We start from the raw sequence: 15632 nt of genomic DNA, 5'->3' as shown, positions 1-15632 counted from the left end.
GCAGGCCACTGGGAATATAGTTTACCATGTGCCCCTTGGCATAAAGAGACCAGGTGGTATTCTGCACAATGTGGCCTCTCAGAAAGTTAGCAACCAATAGAAAACAAGAACCCCAAGCCCTCTAAACACCCCTAGAGGTAGCTTTCCAGGCACTGAGTGAGAGTAGACATTTGAGTTGAAGTATAACTGGGGGCTTGGCCGAAGCTGGAGCCACTGACTGCAGCCTTCTGGCCCTGCAGAGCCCTGGGGCACAGCCTGCAGCCTCCCTCCTATTTCATGTTCATGGCACAGGCGTAGAGCATGCAGCAGCAGCTCACCTGCCCTGTTTCCCAGGACATGCACACACAGCCAGTCTTTCCTCACTTTCTCTTCGGACACACAAGAAGAGGGCACTGGATCCCATTAGGGCATCAGATCTCATTACAGATGGTTGTGAGCCACCATGTGGTTGCTGGGAATTGAACTCAGGACTTCTGAAAGAGCAGTCAGTGCTCTTAACCATTGAGCCATCTCTCCAGCCCCCTTCCTCACCACTTTTATCCTCTTCCACAAACAGCTCTATGCACTGGCACATTTTAGCAGAGCACCAATGGAAACCTTCCCTAGTGGGGAACACATGGGCATGTTCAAAGTACAGTGATGGGTTTGGGGCTGCTCTCTCAGCTTCCACACCAGCGCCAGGGCAGCCTCTCAGCAGTGGGGCTCACTTGCTAATGATGAAGGCACTTGGAACTGGATTTTCTAGAACCCCTGAGGGAGCTTGAAGCCAGAAGTGACTTCATGTGAGCACCGAGCAAGCAGCTACCAGGGTTAGAAGTCAAGGGTCTCAAAGACCAGAACAATCAGTAGGCTTGTAAAATTAGAAAATGCTTTTATTTCAATGATATGACTCTTCAGTTTAACTCAAATTTCACTGAGGTTTTGGTTATTTTGCATTCCACTCTACCTTGTAACAGTAGTACGAGTTCACATGACTCCATAACATGTCAACAGCAGTCATATAGTGCATCCGCTTGTGATTGTATATTTACTAATACTTTTAAATTCAACTTTACAGTCATTTTCTAAATGCTTCTTTACATAGAAAATACATACTTCCTTCAGGCAGATAAAATAATAAATTTCCAATAAGAAAATATCGAGAAACAACAAATAAAAATATTTATATCAAACACAAAATGTCAGGTTATAATCTAATGAGTCCTTTTGTAGTAAGAACAGCCTTTTGCAATTTTTAAGTAGACATTCGGGCAGAAAGATAACTTTAAAATTAAAAAGAAAATAATGGCTGTTTCGCCTCGATACTAAAGTAGGAAATATAATTTCAATGTGTCATTAGCAGAGAAGAGTAAAAATAAAATATTCAATATAAAATGAATTTATTACATCACCCGCATAAAATGAAAATAAAAGTCTTTGATAACATTAATTTGGGTACCATTGGCAACAAGATCCAAGAGCATTGGTGCAAAATAAAGTATTTATGTGAGGTAAAGGCACATGGTCTCCCTGTGTTTTCTGGAACGTATCTGAATCTCTACAGTGATTAATCTCCACCCTAGATGTAGCTCCTCTCACCCACTGACCTATATGCTACTTATCCGTCTACTCCTTTAAATTTAATACCAAATAGGCTATGGTGTACATATTAAGATCAAATATGAAAATACATCTATTTGAATAACACATATTTGAATATTCACTGCTTATAATGCAGAAATCTACGAACACCCCATTTGGTCATTTCAACCAGATCCTGATGCATTTGGTCAAGAACATCCACATTCGTCCTGGCCTGAAGCAAACGCTACGTTTTGAACTTCAGGCTGGAATGCACACCTGGTGTCCCCTGATGCTAATGGAATGTTCTCAGCTAGAACTGCTAGTAAAAAACCATACTGGCTCGGCGATCAGTGGTTCAGTACAAATCTACAGGTAACAGTCTAAGACTTAAGTAGTTGATACTTGGTGATGGACACATGGAGCATCCACAGAAACTGGAACATTCAATGAACCTCAGCAGGGCAGTGGAGCGGAAGGATGGATATAGTAGGTGGCTGAGGGATGGAGCTTCCTGGGCTAAGTCTCCTGCTCTGCCTCCTCACGACATGGTGCAGTCCTCCTTACTCTTGCTATTCCCAACCTCCTCTCTTGCTTGCCCTCCACTTTCTGAATTGAAGCCCCCCAGCTGCCCTGACAGGTCACTGTTATCTAGGTTGTGGTTCTCAACTGCCTGACCACCGTGTTGGGAGGTCCCATGTCCCTCTTCACTACCTATCTGAGAGGCATCGCACTGGGGACCTTTCTCTCCCACTGGGGAGATCTCCCTGTCTTCACACTGGGGACTGTTCTGATCCAAGATGTCTGTGGGACCTTCCGTGGGACCATCCTCTTCCACTTTGTTCTGTTTTCCACTCGACCCACTTTGAGGATCTTCGACAGGTTCTCTGCTTCCTGCTCTGATTTTCTGCTCTGGGCTTCCCGACGCCTGTTTCTTGTCGGTGACCTGGAGCCGCTCTTCCTCCTCCATGTCACCCACATCTGGGTCCTGACAGTTCAACTCTTCATTGGCATCTCTGCAGGTTTCCGCGGGAGTTGCAGCTTTCTTCTTCTTGTTCTTCTTCTTCTTGTTCTTCGTCTTCTTCTGGGGTGAATCCAAGGCCTCTGCCTGCTGCTCGCTCTTCCCTTGTTTCTTGCGCTCTTTTGCATGAGGTGGTGTGCGCTGGGCATCGGTGCTGCCTGGTCCTGTTGTGTCCTGATGGCCGCTCTGATCTATGGGAGCTCCAGGGCTTGCCTGGGCTTCTGCCTGGATGAGCTTCTCATCCCTTCCTTCAGCATCATCTGCCTCAGTAACAGTGTTCTCTCCACCGGCCTGTGGGGTTTGAACGAGGGCTTCCTCAGGCTCAGCTACTTCTTGGATGAGTTCTTTCTCTGAGCTCTGTCTCAGCCCATCCTTCAGACAATTTTCACCATGATTCTCGGTGCCTTTGCTTTGCTTTGCAGGTCCAGAAGCCACTGTCCCTACTTGGTCCTCAACTGTGGTGTCCCCTGCCTGTACCTCATCCTCCCTTTGGTTTCCACCTGTGCCTCTTGAGTCTGTACAGGTCACCTTGTCAATTTCAGCTGTTTGCCCCAAAATGTAGTCTGGACATGGTTCAGAGCTACCTTTCCCCAAATCTGTTTTCCAATCCTCAGTAGGCCCTGGCACTTCACTGTCTAGACCTCCCAGGCTGTTCAGGGAGTTACTGGCCCTACCATCTGACTTGTTTGTGACATTGTGTGACTCGATCTGCTCTGGGTGTTTGAGGTCAGAAGTATTCTCTTGATCTTGGCTCTGAACCTGTTGCTCACATTTGGCCCCTGCTAGTGGTCCCGGGGACAGGGCACTGTCTTCAGCGGGTCTCTGGTTCTCAGCCTTCTCACCAGGATGTGACACCCCTCTGTCCACACAATCCTTTCCTGTGTTGGGTTTGGGCTGTTCTTGCTCAGAATTCTGTAAGGTTTCTCTTTGCCCCACTTTCTCCACAATTTCCTTTTTCACCTCCACTTCTTTGGCTTTTCCTAAAAGACCATTGAGAGAATTGAAGGGACCCCATGATGTGGTGGGCACTTAATATATATTTAAATGCAAACACATGTTCTAGTTACCACCCAACTTTCTCCAAGAGAGAAAGAGAGAGAGAGAGACAGACAGAGACAGAGAGACAGAGAGAGAGACAGAGAGACAAAGACAGAGAAAGAGACAGACACACAGAGAGACAGACAGAGAGAGACAGAAAGGGGGGGGGACAGACATACACACAGAGAGACAGAGAGAGACAGATACAAAGAGAGACAGACAGACAGACAGACAGACAGACACACAGACACACACAGAGAGAGAGAGAGAGAGAGAGAGAGAGAGATTGAGAGGGGAAACAAGCATTTGCTGGGCCTGTGTGTCAAAGCAGCAATTGCATTAGCTTGTTGGTTTTGGTAAGCAGAGGGCCACTCTACCAGAGTGACTGCTACCATCTGGGAGGAATGACTTTTAAAGGTGAGGTTCTGACTTAGCTGGCAGACAGAGCTGTGGAACAGGCAGGCAGCCACAAGCCAGCAGCCACACAAAGTCTTCTCGAATGCTCAGTCCTCCTTCCAGTCCCCTAACCCTAACCCTGAGTCCCAGCTCCTCATACTCTCAGCTACTCGAGTACTCAGAATCTCACAGCCCTAACAGTAGCCCCCCACATTTTCTCAAAAGAACATTCCATTTAGGAAACTCAGCTGGAAAGCCAGTCTCAAGAAGATGCTGCTAGGGTAAAGCCTATGAGGTAGACAGCAGTCCAGGTCCTGCTGCCTGGCATGTCTTCTTCAGATAATGTTCCCCTTCGGGCACATAGGATCTTTCATCCCCAAGAGGGTGGTAATCCCAACAAAAGGCAAAGCTAGATCAAGATGAACGCTTAACTCATCAAGAGCTCAATAAATCCCCAGTGTCACGGACATTAATTTGCTGGAAGTGAAAGCCTGTCATTCTAAGAACTGGAAAATCTCCACAGTGGATCTCTGATGCCAGGAAAATGATGGAAAAATATCTGGCCTTTATTTAGAAGCCACTTAACTTCGCCCTTTACATTTTTCTACTATCGTGTATGATTATTGATGTAGCAACCCCACATCAAAGAAACATTGGTAAATCTAAAATAAGCAGACCAGGATGTCCCCACAGCACTTGTCTGACTGGGTACAGCATCAAAACCCTTTGCAGGGAAGATCACTGACAAAGTGGCATCTCTTCTTTCAGCCATGTTACATGACTACCAGGGGCATGTCAACTGTATATGGAGGTAAGAAGAGCAGGACCAGTCCCTAGTGGGGCTGTCCTGGAGGAATGGTGGAAACTACAGACTCTTCCTGTTTTGACAACTTACACTGGTTAAGAGCACATTGCTCTAACAATCACAAGGGCTTGTGGAAGCTCCTAGGAATTGGTCCTGAGGAGCGAGGCCTCCAGACTTTCACATGGTCACAAACACCAAGAAGACAAAAGAAAAGCCTCTGCCTTGCAATATAGTCACAGACTCCAGCCTTGGGGGGGAGGGGGATCTAGCAACTGAATTTATCCCAAAGCCATAATTTAGGACTAACATTAATTTGTAAATCATTTTATCTGTGAAAATTATAGAAACTATTTCTATAATCCATTAGATTTCACAATTGTATATATTCTTAACAGAAGCTAAGACGGTGGCATACAGAGGAGCCCCTCTGAATAAGGTGGGTGAATTCCAACCCCTGGTGAGCACACCCCACTTACAGCAAGGAGTGCCCCACTACTGTGGCTGCCTTCCATTGTGAGGGTGGGGACAGCAGCATCAGGGCTACCAGGTTACCCACCAGGTGTCTTGTGTCCCACTTAGGCACCTCACATCCTCCAAATGTTTGTATGGTGGGTCCCCAAGTGTGCCAGGCTGGAGGGAAAATATGGCCTGCTCACCCATGTCACAGCCTCCACAACTCCATCACAAGGTTAAGAGGAAAGTCGTAATTGGAACACACCTGGAGAAAATCCAAATTATTGAACTCTCGACTCTACCACTGAACTTTGAGCCTACCTCTTTCTACTCAGCCTTGGGAAGCAAAAAAAAAAAAAAAAAAAAAAAAAAAAAAGAATAAAGGAAAGGAAAAAAGAAACGTGCCCTTGAGCCATGGGTGGAAAGCGCTAGACAAAAATACATGCTACACAGCACTGTGGGTGATCACGTGGTTTGTCCAGAAGAATTACTATAAGTGACAGAATGAAGGGCATGCCGCGTGACTATTAATCGATCAGTGACAATCACTCCAATCTGATGGTGTACAAAGATGAATCAGTCCTGGCTGACCAAACAACGAAAGGAGCCAAGGAAAAGCTCTTACCTAGGGTCCCCTCCCCGGCCGACTTGAGGGCATTCAGCTCTTCTTTTGTTATCTTCGTAGGGGCTTGATACCCAACGTCATTTACTGTGTCTGAAGTCTCTCCGTTGGTGGCTATTTCTGAATTTAGGATTATTCCATGTTTCTGGGAGCAAAAACAGATTTAACATAACGCTCAGTGAGACCAGGTTAAACTATGTCAATTATAAAGGGATGCTGTTTCTCCTGATGTAGATTCTAACTCTACAGGGATGGAGAAGTGCCTAGGTACCATGTTCACAGTCTTATCAAGGCAGGGAGATCTACAACAGCTTTCCCCCTTATTTGTTCCAATCTGCAACCAATTGTCTGGTGAGAAGAGACTTTAAAAAGGCTTTCTTTTCACTAGGGTAATGACCTGTGGGCTGCCACGAAAGTGGAACATCAAATAAACAAAACTTTCAACATAAACTTTGTCTTTAAAATAGGAGAGCAGACGAGATAGGGAGTGTTCAGGGTGGTATGGGCTGGAGAGATGGCTCAGTGGTTAAGAGCACTGACTGCTCTTCCAGAGGTCCTGAGTTCAATTTCCAACAACTACATGGTGGCTCACAACCATCTGTAATGGGATCCAATGCACTCTTCTGGTGTGTCTGAAGGCAGCTACAGTGTGCTTGTATAAATAACAATAAATAAATAATAACAAAGGGAGAGCAGGATAAAGAAGGAATATGTAAGTGTTGTGGAAAGACAGAGTGCAGTTTACATAAAGATGGCATTTGTAAGGGGACAGAGTGCAGTTTACATAAAGATGGCATTTGTAAGGGGATGCTTCCTATCTTCAAACAATCATTGTGCCAAGGACATGGCCGACCCCTGGAAAGCAGCTTCTTGCCTCTGTTGCAGAGTACCTCCTCGCTGTCTACTTGGTTCACGACACTTTTTTTCCTGGTTCCCAACTGCTGCACACAGCCTGGACTAGGAGCCTCATTTAGATCTTAGCTGTAAGCCTGTATCCCGCTGCTTTCCTGCTCTGACTTTGACTGTGGAGTTCAGGAAATGACACTGATATGTGTGTCTGGGGGCTGTTGGGATGTTGCCATAGCCACACCCCTCTCACCACTACTGCTGCAGCAGTCTGGGAACCCACCCTGGTCTGCTTGATTCCCCTTGACATGGCCCTTAGGAGATGTAAAAACTTGTCCTTTCTATGATATGGTGGAAAAGTAGAATCCCTCCACTTATTGTTCAGCTAAGGAAGTCCTCGACAAGAGGCTTAATCAAGGAAGTACATACATTCTAATGAGGGTTAAAAAAATATTTAGATGAACACCAAATTCAGTGCTAGAAATTGGAGCTACTTTGCAGACCTGTTCAGCTTGGAAAGATCTGATGGTCCCGGCAGAAGCACATATGGGCACTGGCACACCTACTTCCTGGGGATAGTTAACCGAAAGCTCGATTTTATTAACATGACAGTGATGAAAACAGAGCCAGTGCCCATGGCCACAGACCCACAGAAGCTAAGTTGTCACCGTGGCGCTGTTCTTAAGCTGCACTTCGGTTTCGTACCTTCAACTCCTCCTTCAGCTTGACTGTTTCTTCTCTAAGGTCATCTCGTTCGCTCCTTATGGAATCAAAGAACTCTTTCTGTCTTTCTAATGCCTGAACGTGCAGCAGAGGAGAGAGGGGGATCAGCAGGGGGAGAGAGAGAGAGATGAAGAGAGGGAGAGATTAGCCCAGATAGCAAGGTAAGTAAGAAGCAGGGACTAGGAGGCACTGTCATCCAGGGCACCAGTGAGAAAAAAAAAAGCTGTTGGGTTTATCCCAGGCTAGACCAACTACTGTTCACACATTAGGGTTTCTAAGCAAGGGATGCTATAGAGCAAGGCTGCTTCATAACTTCCATTTTTGCCTTTTGTTTTCTCATTGCAGTACTGCACACTGAACCTAGGGCCTCACACATAGGATGCAAGTGCTCTACCACCGAGCCACATTCCCAGGATATCCCATTACTGTTTAGTTTGGCTTTCTCTTCTTTTCTCTTTTCTTCTTTTGGAGAGGGGTGTTGTTTGTTTTGTGATAGGGTCTCAGTGTGTGGCCCTGGCTGGCCTGGCACTCACCTCCACAGTGCTGGGATTAAAGGTATGTGCCATCACTGCCTGGCATGAGCTCTGTTTGCATCTTACAACATGGTGCTGGAGAGTTAACGGGAATCACATAGGCCTTTTAGTGAGAGATCAATCAGTGCAGAACGAGAATGGCTGCTACAGAACCCTACTCAATAATTTTAGACATTTTTGTGTTTATGTTCCTGTTCACATGTGTGCATGTCTCCATGTGTCTCTGTGTGTAGCTCCAAGGACAGGACCAGGTGTTATTCATCAAATGCCATCATCTTTGTTTTAGAGACAGAGTCTCTTACTGTCCTGGAGTTCCCTGTGTATGTTGATTGGTCATCAAGCTTTAGGAATGTCCTTATCTCTAGCTCTCCCTCCTCCCCAGTGCCAGGGTTACAAATATGTGTCACCACGTCTGGTCTGGTGATTAAATGCAGGTCCTTGTGCTTGCATGTTCCTGGGCAACCCTGTCCTTTGCCCCTAAGCTATTTTTAGACATCAATTATGTGTATTTGTTGTCTAAAAATGTTCTGGAAAAGTATGTTTGTACATGTGTGCATGCATACACACACAGAGACAGACAGACAGACAGACAGACAGACAGACAGACAGACACAGAGAGAGAGAGAGAGAGAGAGAGAGAGAGAGAGAGAGAGAGAAACACACAGTCTCTTAGCCAAAGAGAGAGAGAGAGAGAAACAGTCTCTTAGCCAAAGCTTATAAATTTGTCAAAGTAGAATGGTGGGGCTCCATATTGTGATCATTTCTATGATCACCTCTGGACCTGTACTGGGACCCTGCCACATGAGTTGCTGTTTTTTAGGTGCCATGTGCTACTCTGAGTCAGCAGTGACTTGGTGGGGTCCACTCTTCCTATTTATCGCTCCTATATGTGGTCGGGCTGTCTCTTCCTCTCTGCTGAGGATGGAGAGAGATCCAATGGGAACCTGTGGGGTGTGGTATCTGCCACCCACAGCATCACATGACCTCAAGGGAAATTCTGGAGTTTGATCCTCCACACTGAGCTACCCAGAGCCTCTCCTTGCCTGGTCTGCATTGCATCTAGGCTGCTCTGGTGCAGCAGGGAGGGAGACAACTGCAAATACCCAGCTCTGGTGCCATCCAACTGGGTAAGCTGGGGTAGCCAACAGGCTATTCATGCTGCATCACATGAGGGTCACACGCACTCTCATGCAAACATTTTTTTTTCCAAACCAAAGCTTCTGCAAGAGCCTCATTTGCTAAGCATCCCCCCCCACCCCCCGGAAGCGTTTGGTGAAGGCTTGAGACTCCTACCCCTATCTTTTTGTCTTTCCATTCTATCGTTTCCTGAAGATCAGAAATCTCCCTGATAAAACCCGCCTGTTTCTGCTGCAGCTGTCGGATTTCCTGAGGAAAGGAACAGACAGAAAGAAAGCAGACAAAGAATTAAGCAGAGAACAGAAGTCGGCGCTGGATGGCCGGGGTAGAGAGGTTGACCAGTAGGCAGCCAACAAGCATCTCATCTCACCAGCCCCAAGTTCATTAGCACGTGAAAAATTTTCTTCGTTCTACTCTCAGTTCCATTAAGAAAACCAGCTTGGCTGATATCTTACCTCAAGCCAATTACAGTCCTGATTGTGTTATAAAAACAAAAAACCAAACCCTGCACAGTCATGTTTTGCTTAGCAGTAGGACAGCAGTCTGAGAAACAGGTGAGGAAATAGGTGAGTTCGTTGTCCTGCAAACATCACAGAGTAAGCAAATGATGGCTGCAATGTCACTAAGTAATATACTCCATGGGACCACTGTAGTCCCTGTGTCCCACTGCTGATCAGCATGTTACCTGGCACATACCTGTGCCTGTTTCCTACAGCCATGATAACATATGACCACAGCTTTCATGAAATCACATAAATATACTTGCTGACAGTTCTGAGACTGGAAAGAGTCTACTGGGGGAGAGGATCAATAGCTTGTCTCCTCTGGTTCCTAGAACCTGCCCACTCTCTCTTGTGTCCCTTCTTTACAAACTCTAACCACCCCCACTGCTGTCAACAGAGCTCCCACCGCAGCATCTGACCTGCCTCCCTCTGGTGGGTACCCTTGGGATTATGTCAGAGTCACACAGATGACCAAGGTCTTTGATCTCACCCTTGAAATCTTTTTTCCATATTTACAACTTCTAGAGACTAGGATGTGGACTCTTTTATCACATCTCCCAAGACAAACACAAGAGCACCAGAGTGCTCTTTACCAGTGGGAGGTGCTGGCTGCTCAAGAGATGGAAAGTTAGCCCGAACCCTGAATTGTAAGCAAAGCTATAACGGACTCCCTGGCCTCCAAGGTAACTGGTGTTTGGGAATAAGAAGTATTAAGGTTAAAGGATGCACGAGGGTGGGTCCCAGGGTGGATAGGATGAGTGCTCAGATTCAACACTGAAGGTGCTGTGCGAAACCTCGACCTGGCCTCTAATACCCAGAACAGAGAGGGAATATGCATTTATTTTCAGGGCCACCAGGTCTGTGCTATTTTGTCATAGCAGCCTGGGCTAAAACAGCAAGGGATCCACAGGAAGGGAAGAAGGCAGTGGCTCACCTCGAGCATCTCTTCCCTTTGCCGCAGGGCCTCTTTCACTTCGGCAAACTGGAACTGCAGGATGCTGTGGGCATGCTTCTCCCTCTCGAACTCCTATGGGTGAGAAACGGCGCTGAGGGTGCAGCTCGATGGCATATTCCTGTCTCGGGGCTCATGTTCTCATGAGCCACACTTCCTTCAGGACAAACATGCCTTTACTATGTCACTGATGTTTCCAAGGCATGCAATAACACAAACTCATTCCTCTGCCCTCCACAGAGGACAACAGGACAGTGTCCTCTAAGATTAATCTGTGGAGTGTGTGCAGGTGAAGAATGTTTCCCAAGTCCTCTCTTGCTAAGATACAGCCTGCGGTCTTTTTCTAGGGGTCTGCTGTGATCCTCATGGCTGGGCTGAAGGCTGGGAGTGTGTAAGAGCAAAACCGCTCCTGTCTTGTGAGTCCCAGTGGATCCTGAAGTGCATGCAAAGCTGCCCTTTTCTGGGCTTAGAAGGTGTGAGTATCGAAACAGAATAACTACCTAGCTTTTCCAAATGAGTAGGTATAGCATATGCTTTGTCTAAAATCTTTGTTGTTTGTAATTAATACCCTAGGAAGCTGATGTAAAATCAAAGGCAGGAAATGAATTTCAGCATGAAAATCTGGAAGCACCTACTTGTGCATTATTTAAGCATGTCTGTTCTTTGAAATACATGTCTTTTCATGGTTGTTTTATTTTCATGCAAAATACCAATATTCTAGTAAAAGTATTTTAGTAAAAAATAGTTTGCACATTGAAACTATGCATACTGACATTTCAAGAGCACAGATTTCTGAGTTCTATAAGCATATATATGCATATGTATGTATATATATATATGTATGTATGTATATATATGTATATATGTGTATATATATACATACACACATATGCCTATTTGTGTGTTTGCATATGTGTGTCCATACACTATGTGCACAGGTATATGGAAGCCAGAAGTTCACTTTGGATTGGGTGTCATTTCTTAGGAGCTGTCTATCTAGATTATTTTCCTTTTCAAGGTTTAGTTCATTATTGTTTAATTATGTGTACATGTGTGGATCTGTGCACATGTTGTGGATGCCTGTGGAGGCCACAGCCATCAGATCTCCAGGAGCTGGGGTTACAGGCACTGGTGATCCATCTGACATGAGTTCTGGGAACCAAACATGGGCCCCCTACGTGACAGTATGCATTCTTAAGCCCTGGGCCATCTTTCTAGACCTCACCTTGGCCTTTCAAGTCAGGAGCTAGCTGATTAAGCTAATCTGGCTACCTGGTAAACACCAGAGATCAATCCCCCATCTCTGCCTCCACAGCACCGGGATTATAAACAGGTAACATCTCCAGAGATGCTGACGCCTGAACTCCGCTATGCAGCAAGAATGATCTCCCCCACCTCTGGGGTTGCTTCGTTTTGTTTGGTGACAGAGCCTTGTTATGGAGCCCAAGCTACCTCAGTTTCCTACATGCTGGGATCACAAGCATTGCTACCACATGTATGACAAATGCACAGTGTTCTAAGTCTCCATCTCTGAGCTTTCCGGACAAGTGGGGAATCACTGCTTTAAAAAAAAATCACAAACACAGGCTGGAGAGAGATGGCTCGGCTTTTAAACCCAAATACTGTTCTCATGGTATTTAACATGAGTTCGGTTTCCAGCACCCATGTCAGGAAGCTCACCACCGCCTGTAACCCAGTGGTTCTTCACCTTCCTAATGCTGTGACCCTTAGTGTAGTTCCTCATGTTGTGGTGACCCCCTAATCATAAAATTCTTTTTACAGCCACTTCATAACTGTACTTTTGCTACAGTTAGGAATCATAATGTAAATATCTGATCCATAGGACATCTGATCCGTGACCCCTGTGAAAGGGTCGTGACTCACAGGTTGAGAACCACTTCTCTAACTCCAGCTCCCAGGGATCCAACACCTTCCTCTGGCTTCCACAAGCCAGAGTACTCATGCACATACTACCTCTGCCCCCACCCCATAATTAACAAAAATAAAAATCCCTTAAAAATGTAATGCACACAGTATTTACACAGTCCCCTTACATTCGTGAGTAGAGTGGGCGGTGCATACCTTGTTCTTCTCCTCATATTGCCGCTGAGACTCGGCCAGCTGCTCTTCCAGCTCCAGCAGCATGTCCTTCAGTGTGTCCACCTGGTACATGAAGTTGGTCTTCTCATTGTCTAGCTGGGCGTTGGAGACCATAGCTTTCTTGTACTTCTCCTCAACTTCGGCCAGCGAGTCCTGCAGAAACCAGGATGGTGTTTCAAAATTGCCAAAGGAGACCAAGTCTCTTTCCATTGAGAAGACAATGTCCCATCCCTGGGACAAGGACCTTTTAGCTGTCGGGGAAGAACAAGTATAGCCTATGGCTTGCCTGTTGACTATGTTAATTGAGCCTGGAAGACCCACCCTAAATTCGGGCTATCCCTAGGCGGGAATCCTGGCTTGCATAGGAAGAAGGGGAATACCTATACAGCTTGTTCTCTGCTTGCTGACTGCACAGGCACTGTGACCAGCTGCCTCACACTCCTGCCACCAGGGCATCCTGCCACGATGGCCTGGATCTTTGAACTGTGAGCCCAAACCCCTCCTCCCTTAAGTTGCCTTTGTTGGCAATAGGAGTAACTAGGACAGCAATGTCTTTTCTTGTTAAGACAAGGAAGCATGTGGGACACCGGGGTTGCTTGGGGAGGCAGCAGAGCCAGCGACTGATTCAGCAGCCAGAATCTTCCCACCACAGGCCATGGCAGCTCAGTGCGTTTCTGAAGTCATTACTCAATGTGAAGGAGCCAGTTACTGATGGAAATAAAACCCTGCCACAAGCCACTGCTGGGCTGGCTTCAGGCTTGGGAACCAGGAAAGGAGCTGTGATCCTTTCAGATTTCTGACTCATGGGAAATAAAACAAGGTGCACAGGTCTTACTGGGTAGTTCCTGGAATGACCAAGGTCATTTGTTTGAAAGGACAGCCGTGGGAAAGAGGCTGTAAAGATAATATTGGCAGTGCCCAAACTTGGCTCTCACTCTTGCAGGCTCTAAAATTTAAATGTCAGGAGAGTGAAGCCAGGAGAGCAAGAGGGGGCAGTCACCAGCTTGAGCTACGCAGAGTCTATGAAAGAGGTTGCCAGCTCAAGGGTCGGAGCTATGAAGAGGCCCTGTGGACTCCAGCACTGGTCCCGCTATGGGTATACACCATGACAACCCAAAGTGGTATCATTGGCTCCCAGTTGATTTGTGGTTCCATTTTTAGATGAGTGAAAATCCAGGGCCTTCATTTTTCTATTATCTAGAAATGATTATGAACACAATGAATTAGTATGTGACTTATGCCACCTGTCTGTCTGGTGTATGTTGCCATGGAGTTTGGATGACTTCTTAGGCCCTTTCTGAGGAGACAAGAAAGAAGGAACCGATCTGTATTTACTGCTCGATCCCAGACTTGTCTTGAGCTTCTTCTGGATATGGCTGCTGTGTGCCTTGGCACCAGCTTCCCTGTGGCACCTGTTCACCTCAGTGTTGTTAAGGAACAGGGACAGGACATTTCCTGTTGGCATGGCGATGTCCTTCACAGTCTGAGAGTAGTGCACACACGTACACCTTCCGATGCTGTTCCCCTAAGTAAACGTTGACAGCATGCAGTAACCCGGATGCTTCGGAAGCACGTGCGTTAGGGCGGCTCTAGTGAGCTCAGCACAGCAAACTGGGAGGACACTTGTATGTGAGAACCGTGGAGAGCAAAGAGAAGCAAAACTCTCTAGTGTCTGTCTGCTGTGCTTTCAAAGTGAGACATTGGCTCTAAGCCTAGGGGGAGGGTGTTAAGGACCATCCCATATTAGGGGCTTGGTCCATCACCTTCTCCATTGGGGACTCACTGTGTTCAGACACTGCATTTGGAAGACAGGGACAGATGCATGCCATGTTAGAATTCCCATGACCCTACCCTTTCCACAGCCGGTGCCCTTCACAGTGAGCATGCTCATGGGACCTCTGTGAGGCTTTTTAAAGTTAAGGTGGGTTAGTGTCATGGGCTCAGACTTCCACAAACTGGTACCTTCATCTCTTTCAGTCCCTGCATGTATTTGCCTTCTACATCCTGAATCTGGTCCTTTAACTCATTAAGTTCCTGAAGGAAATGCACAAAAGGCAAACGACATCAAAGGAGAGAATTGGCAGAGCGTGCGCGTGCGCGCGCGCACACACACACACACACACACACACACACACACACACACCCCTATGGCTTTCTTATGTCTGGGTCCATCATATTGGCAGTAGGAGGCATTGTTCCTTCTGTATTTTATTAGGTGTTAAAGAAAAGCAAAAATAAGTTTCAGTGTTATACACATTAAAATTTATGTAATTCACGTTTTTATACATTGTTATAAAATCTAGGTGTATCTTGCACTGTTTATAAATTTTTTAAAAATGGGCAAAATGTTGGGGTTGGAGAAATGGCTCATGGGTGAAGAGGGCTTGTTCTTGCAGAGGACCTGGGTTCAATTAACAACATCCACATGGAGACTCAAAATTGTTTGCAATGCAGTTCTAGGAGATCTGATACCCTCTTCTGGTCTCTGTGGGAACCTGGTGTGCATGTGGTACACAGGCATACATGAAGGCAAACCCCCATACACATAAAATAAATAAGTCTTAAAAAAAACCAGGCAAGTGGGGGCTGAGCTTGGATAGATGGCTCAGTGCTTCCGAGAGCCTGCTGCTCTTCCTGCTTCCCAGCACTCGAGTCAGATGGTTCTGTGACCACCTGTGACTCCAGCTTCAAGGGATCTTTTTACCCTCCTCTGATCTCAGCAGCACACACGTGGCACAAATACACACACACACACTAATAAACCTTAAACAAAAACTAACCAAAAGAACTCTGACAGTGAGCTTCTGTGGGCAGAGGCCAGCACATCCCAATTACAGAGTCCTCAATATCCACCCTGCTTCTCTCCATGTGCCTGGTACCCAGGAGAGTATCTGCCTTGAGCTAATCTCCTGGCAAACACCTGCCAGGCAAATGAACGGTATT

General features: G+C 46.3%; 1 protein-coding gene across 29 annotated transcripts in view; it reads right to left on the bottom strand.

The window, feature by feature from the left end:
• Lrrfip1 (LRR binding FLII interacting protein 1) overlaps positions 1 to 15632 on the bottom strand; it is a 129169-nt gene that overhangs the window by 10598 nt on the left and 102939 nt on the right. For 12 of the 29 annotated variants that reach the window (XM_029472851.1, XM_029473605.1, XM_029473934.1 and 9 more), the window contains 7 exons: positions 14652 to 14723; positions 12672 to 12842; positions 10572 to 10664; positions 9291 to 9383; positions 7447 to 7539; positions 5899 to 6040; positions 855 to 3561 (listed from right to left, as the gene is read on the bottom strand). In XM_029472851.1, the coding sequence (XP_029328711.1) occupies positions 2102 to 3561; positions 5899 to 6040; positions 7447 to 7539; positions 9291 to 9383; positions 10572 to 10664; positions 12672 to 12842; positions 14652 to 14723 (2124 nt within the window). In that variant the 3' untranslated portion in view covers positions 855 to 2101. Of the gene's footprint in view, positions 1 to 854; positions 3562 to 5898; positions 6041 to 7446; positions 7540 to 9290; positions 9384 to 10571; positions 10665 to 12671; positions 12843 to 14651; positions 14724 to 15632 lie in introns of those variants that run through there. The other 17 variants (XM_029474322.1, XM_029474461.1, XM_021157842.2 and 14 more) reach the window with 7 other exon arrangements.

This window comes from Mus caroli, chromosome 1, assembly GCF_900094665.2.
Source record: "Mus caroli chromosome 1, CAROLI_EIJ_v1.1, whole genome shotgun sequence".
Taxonomy (NCBI): domain Eukaryota; kingdom Metazoa; phylum Chordata; class Mammalia; order Rodentia; family Muridae; genus Mus; species Mus caroli.
The sequence above is the reverse complement of the archived record's forward strand: the minus strand, read 5'-3'. Positions and strand labels throughout refer to the sequence as shown.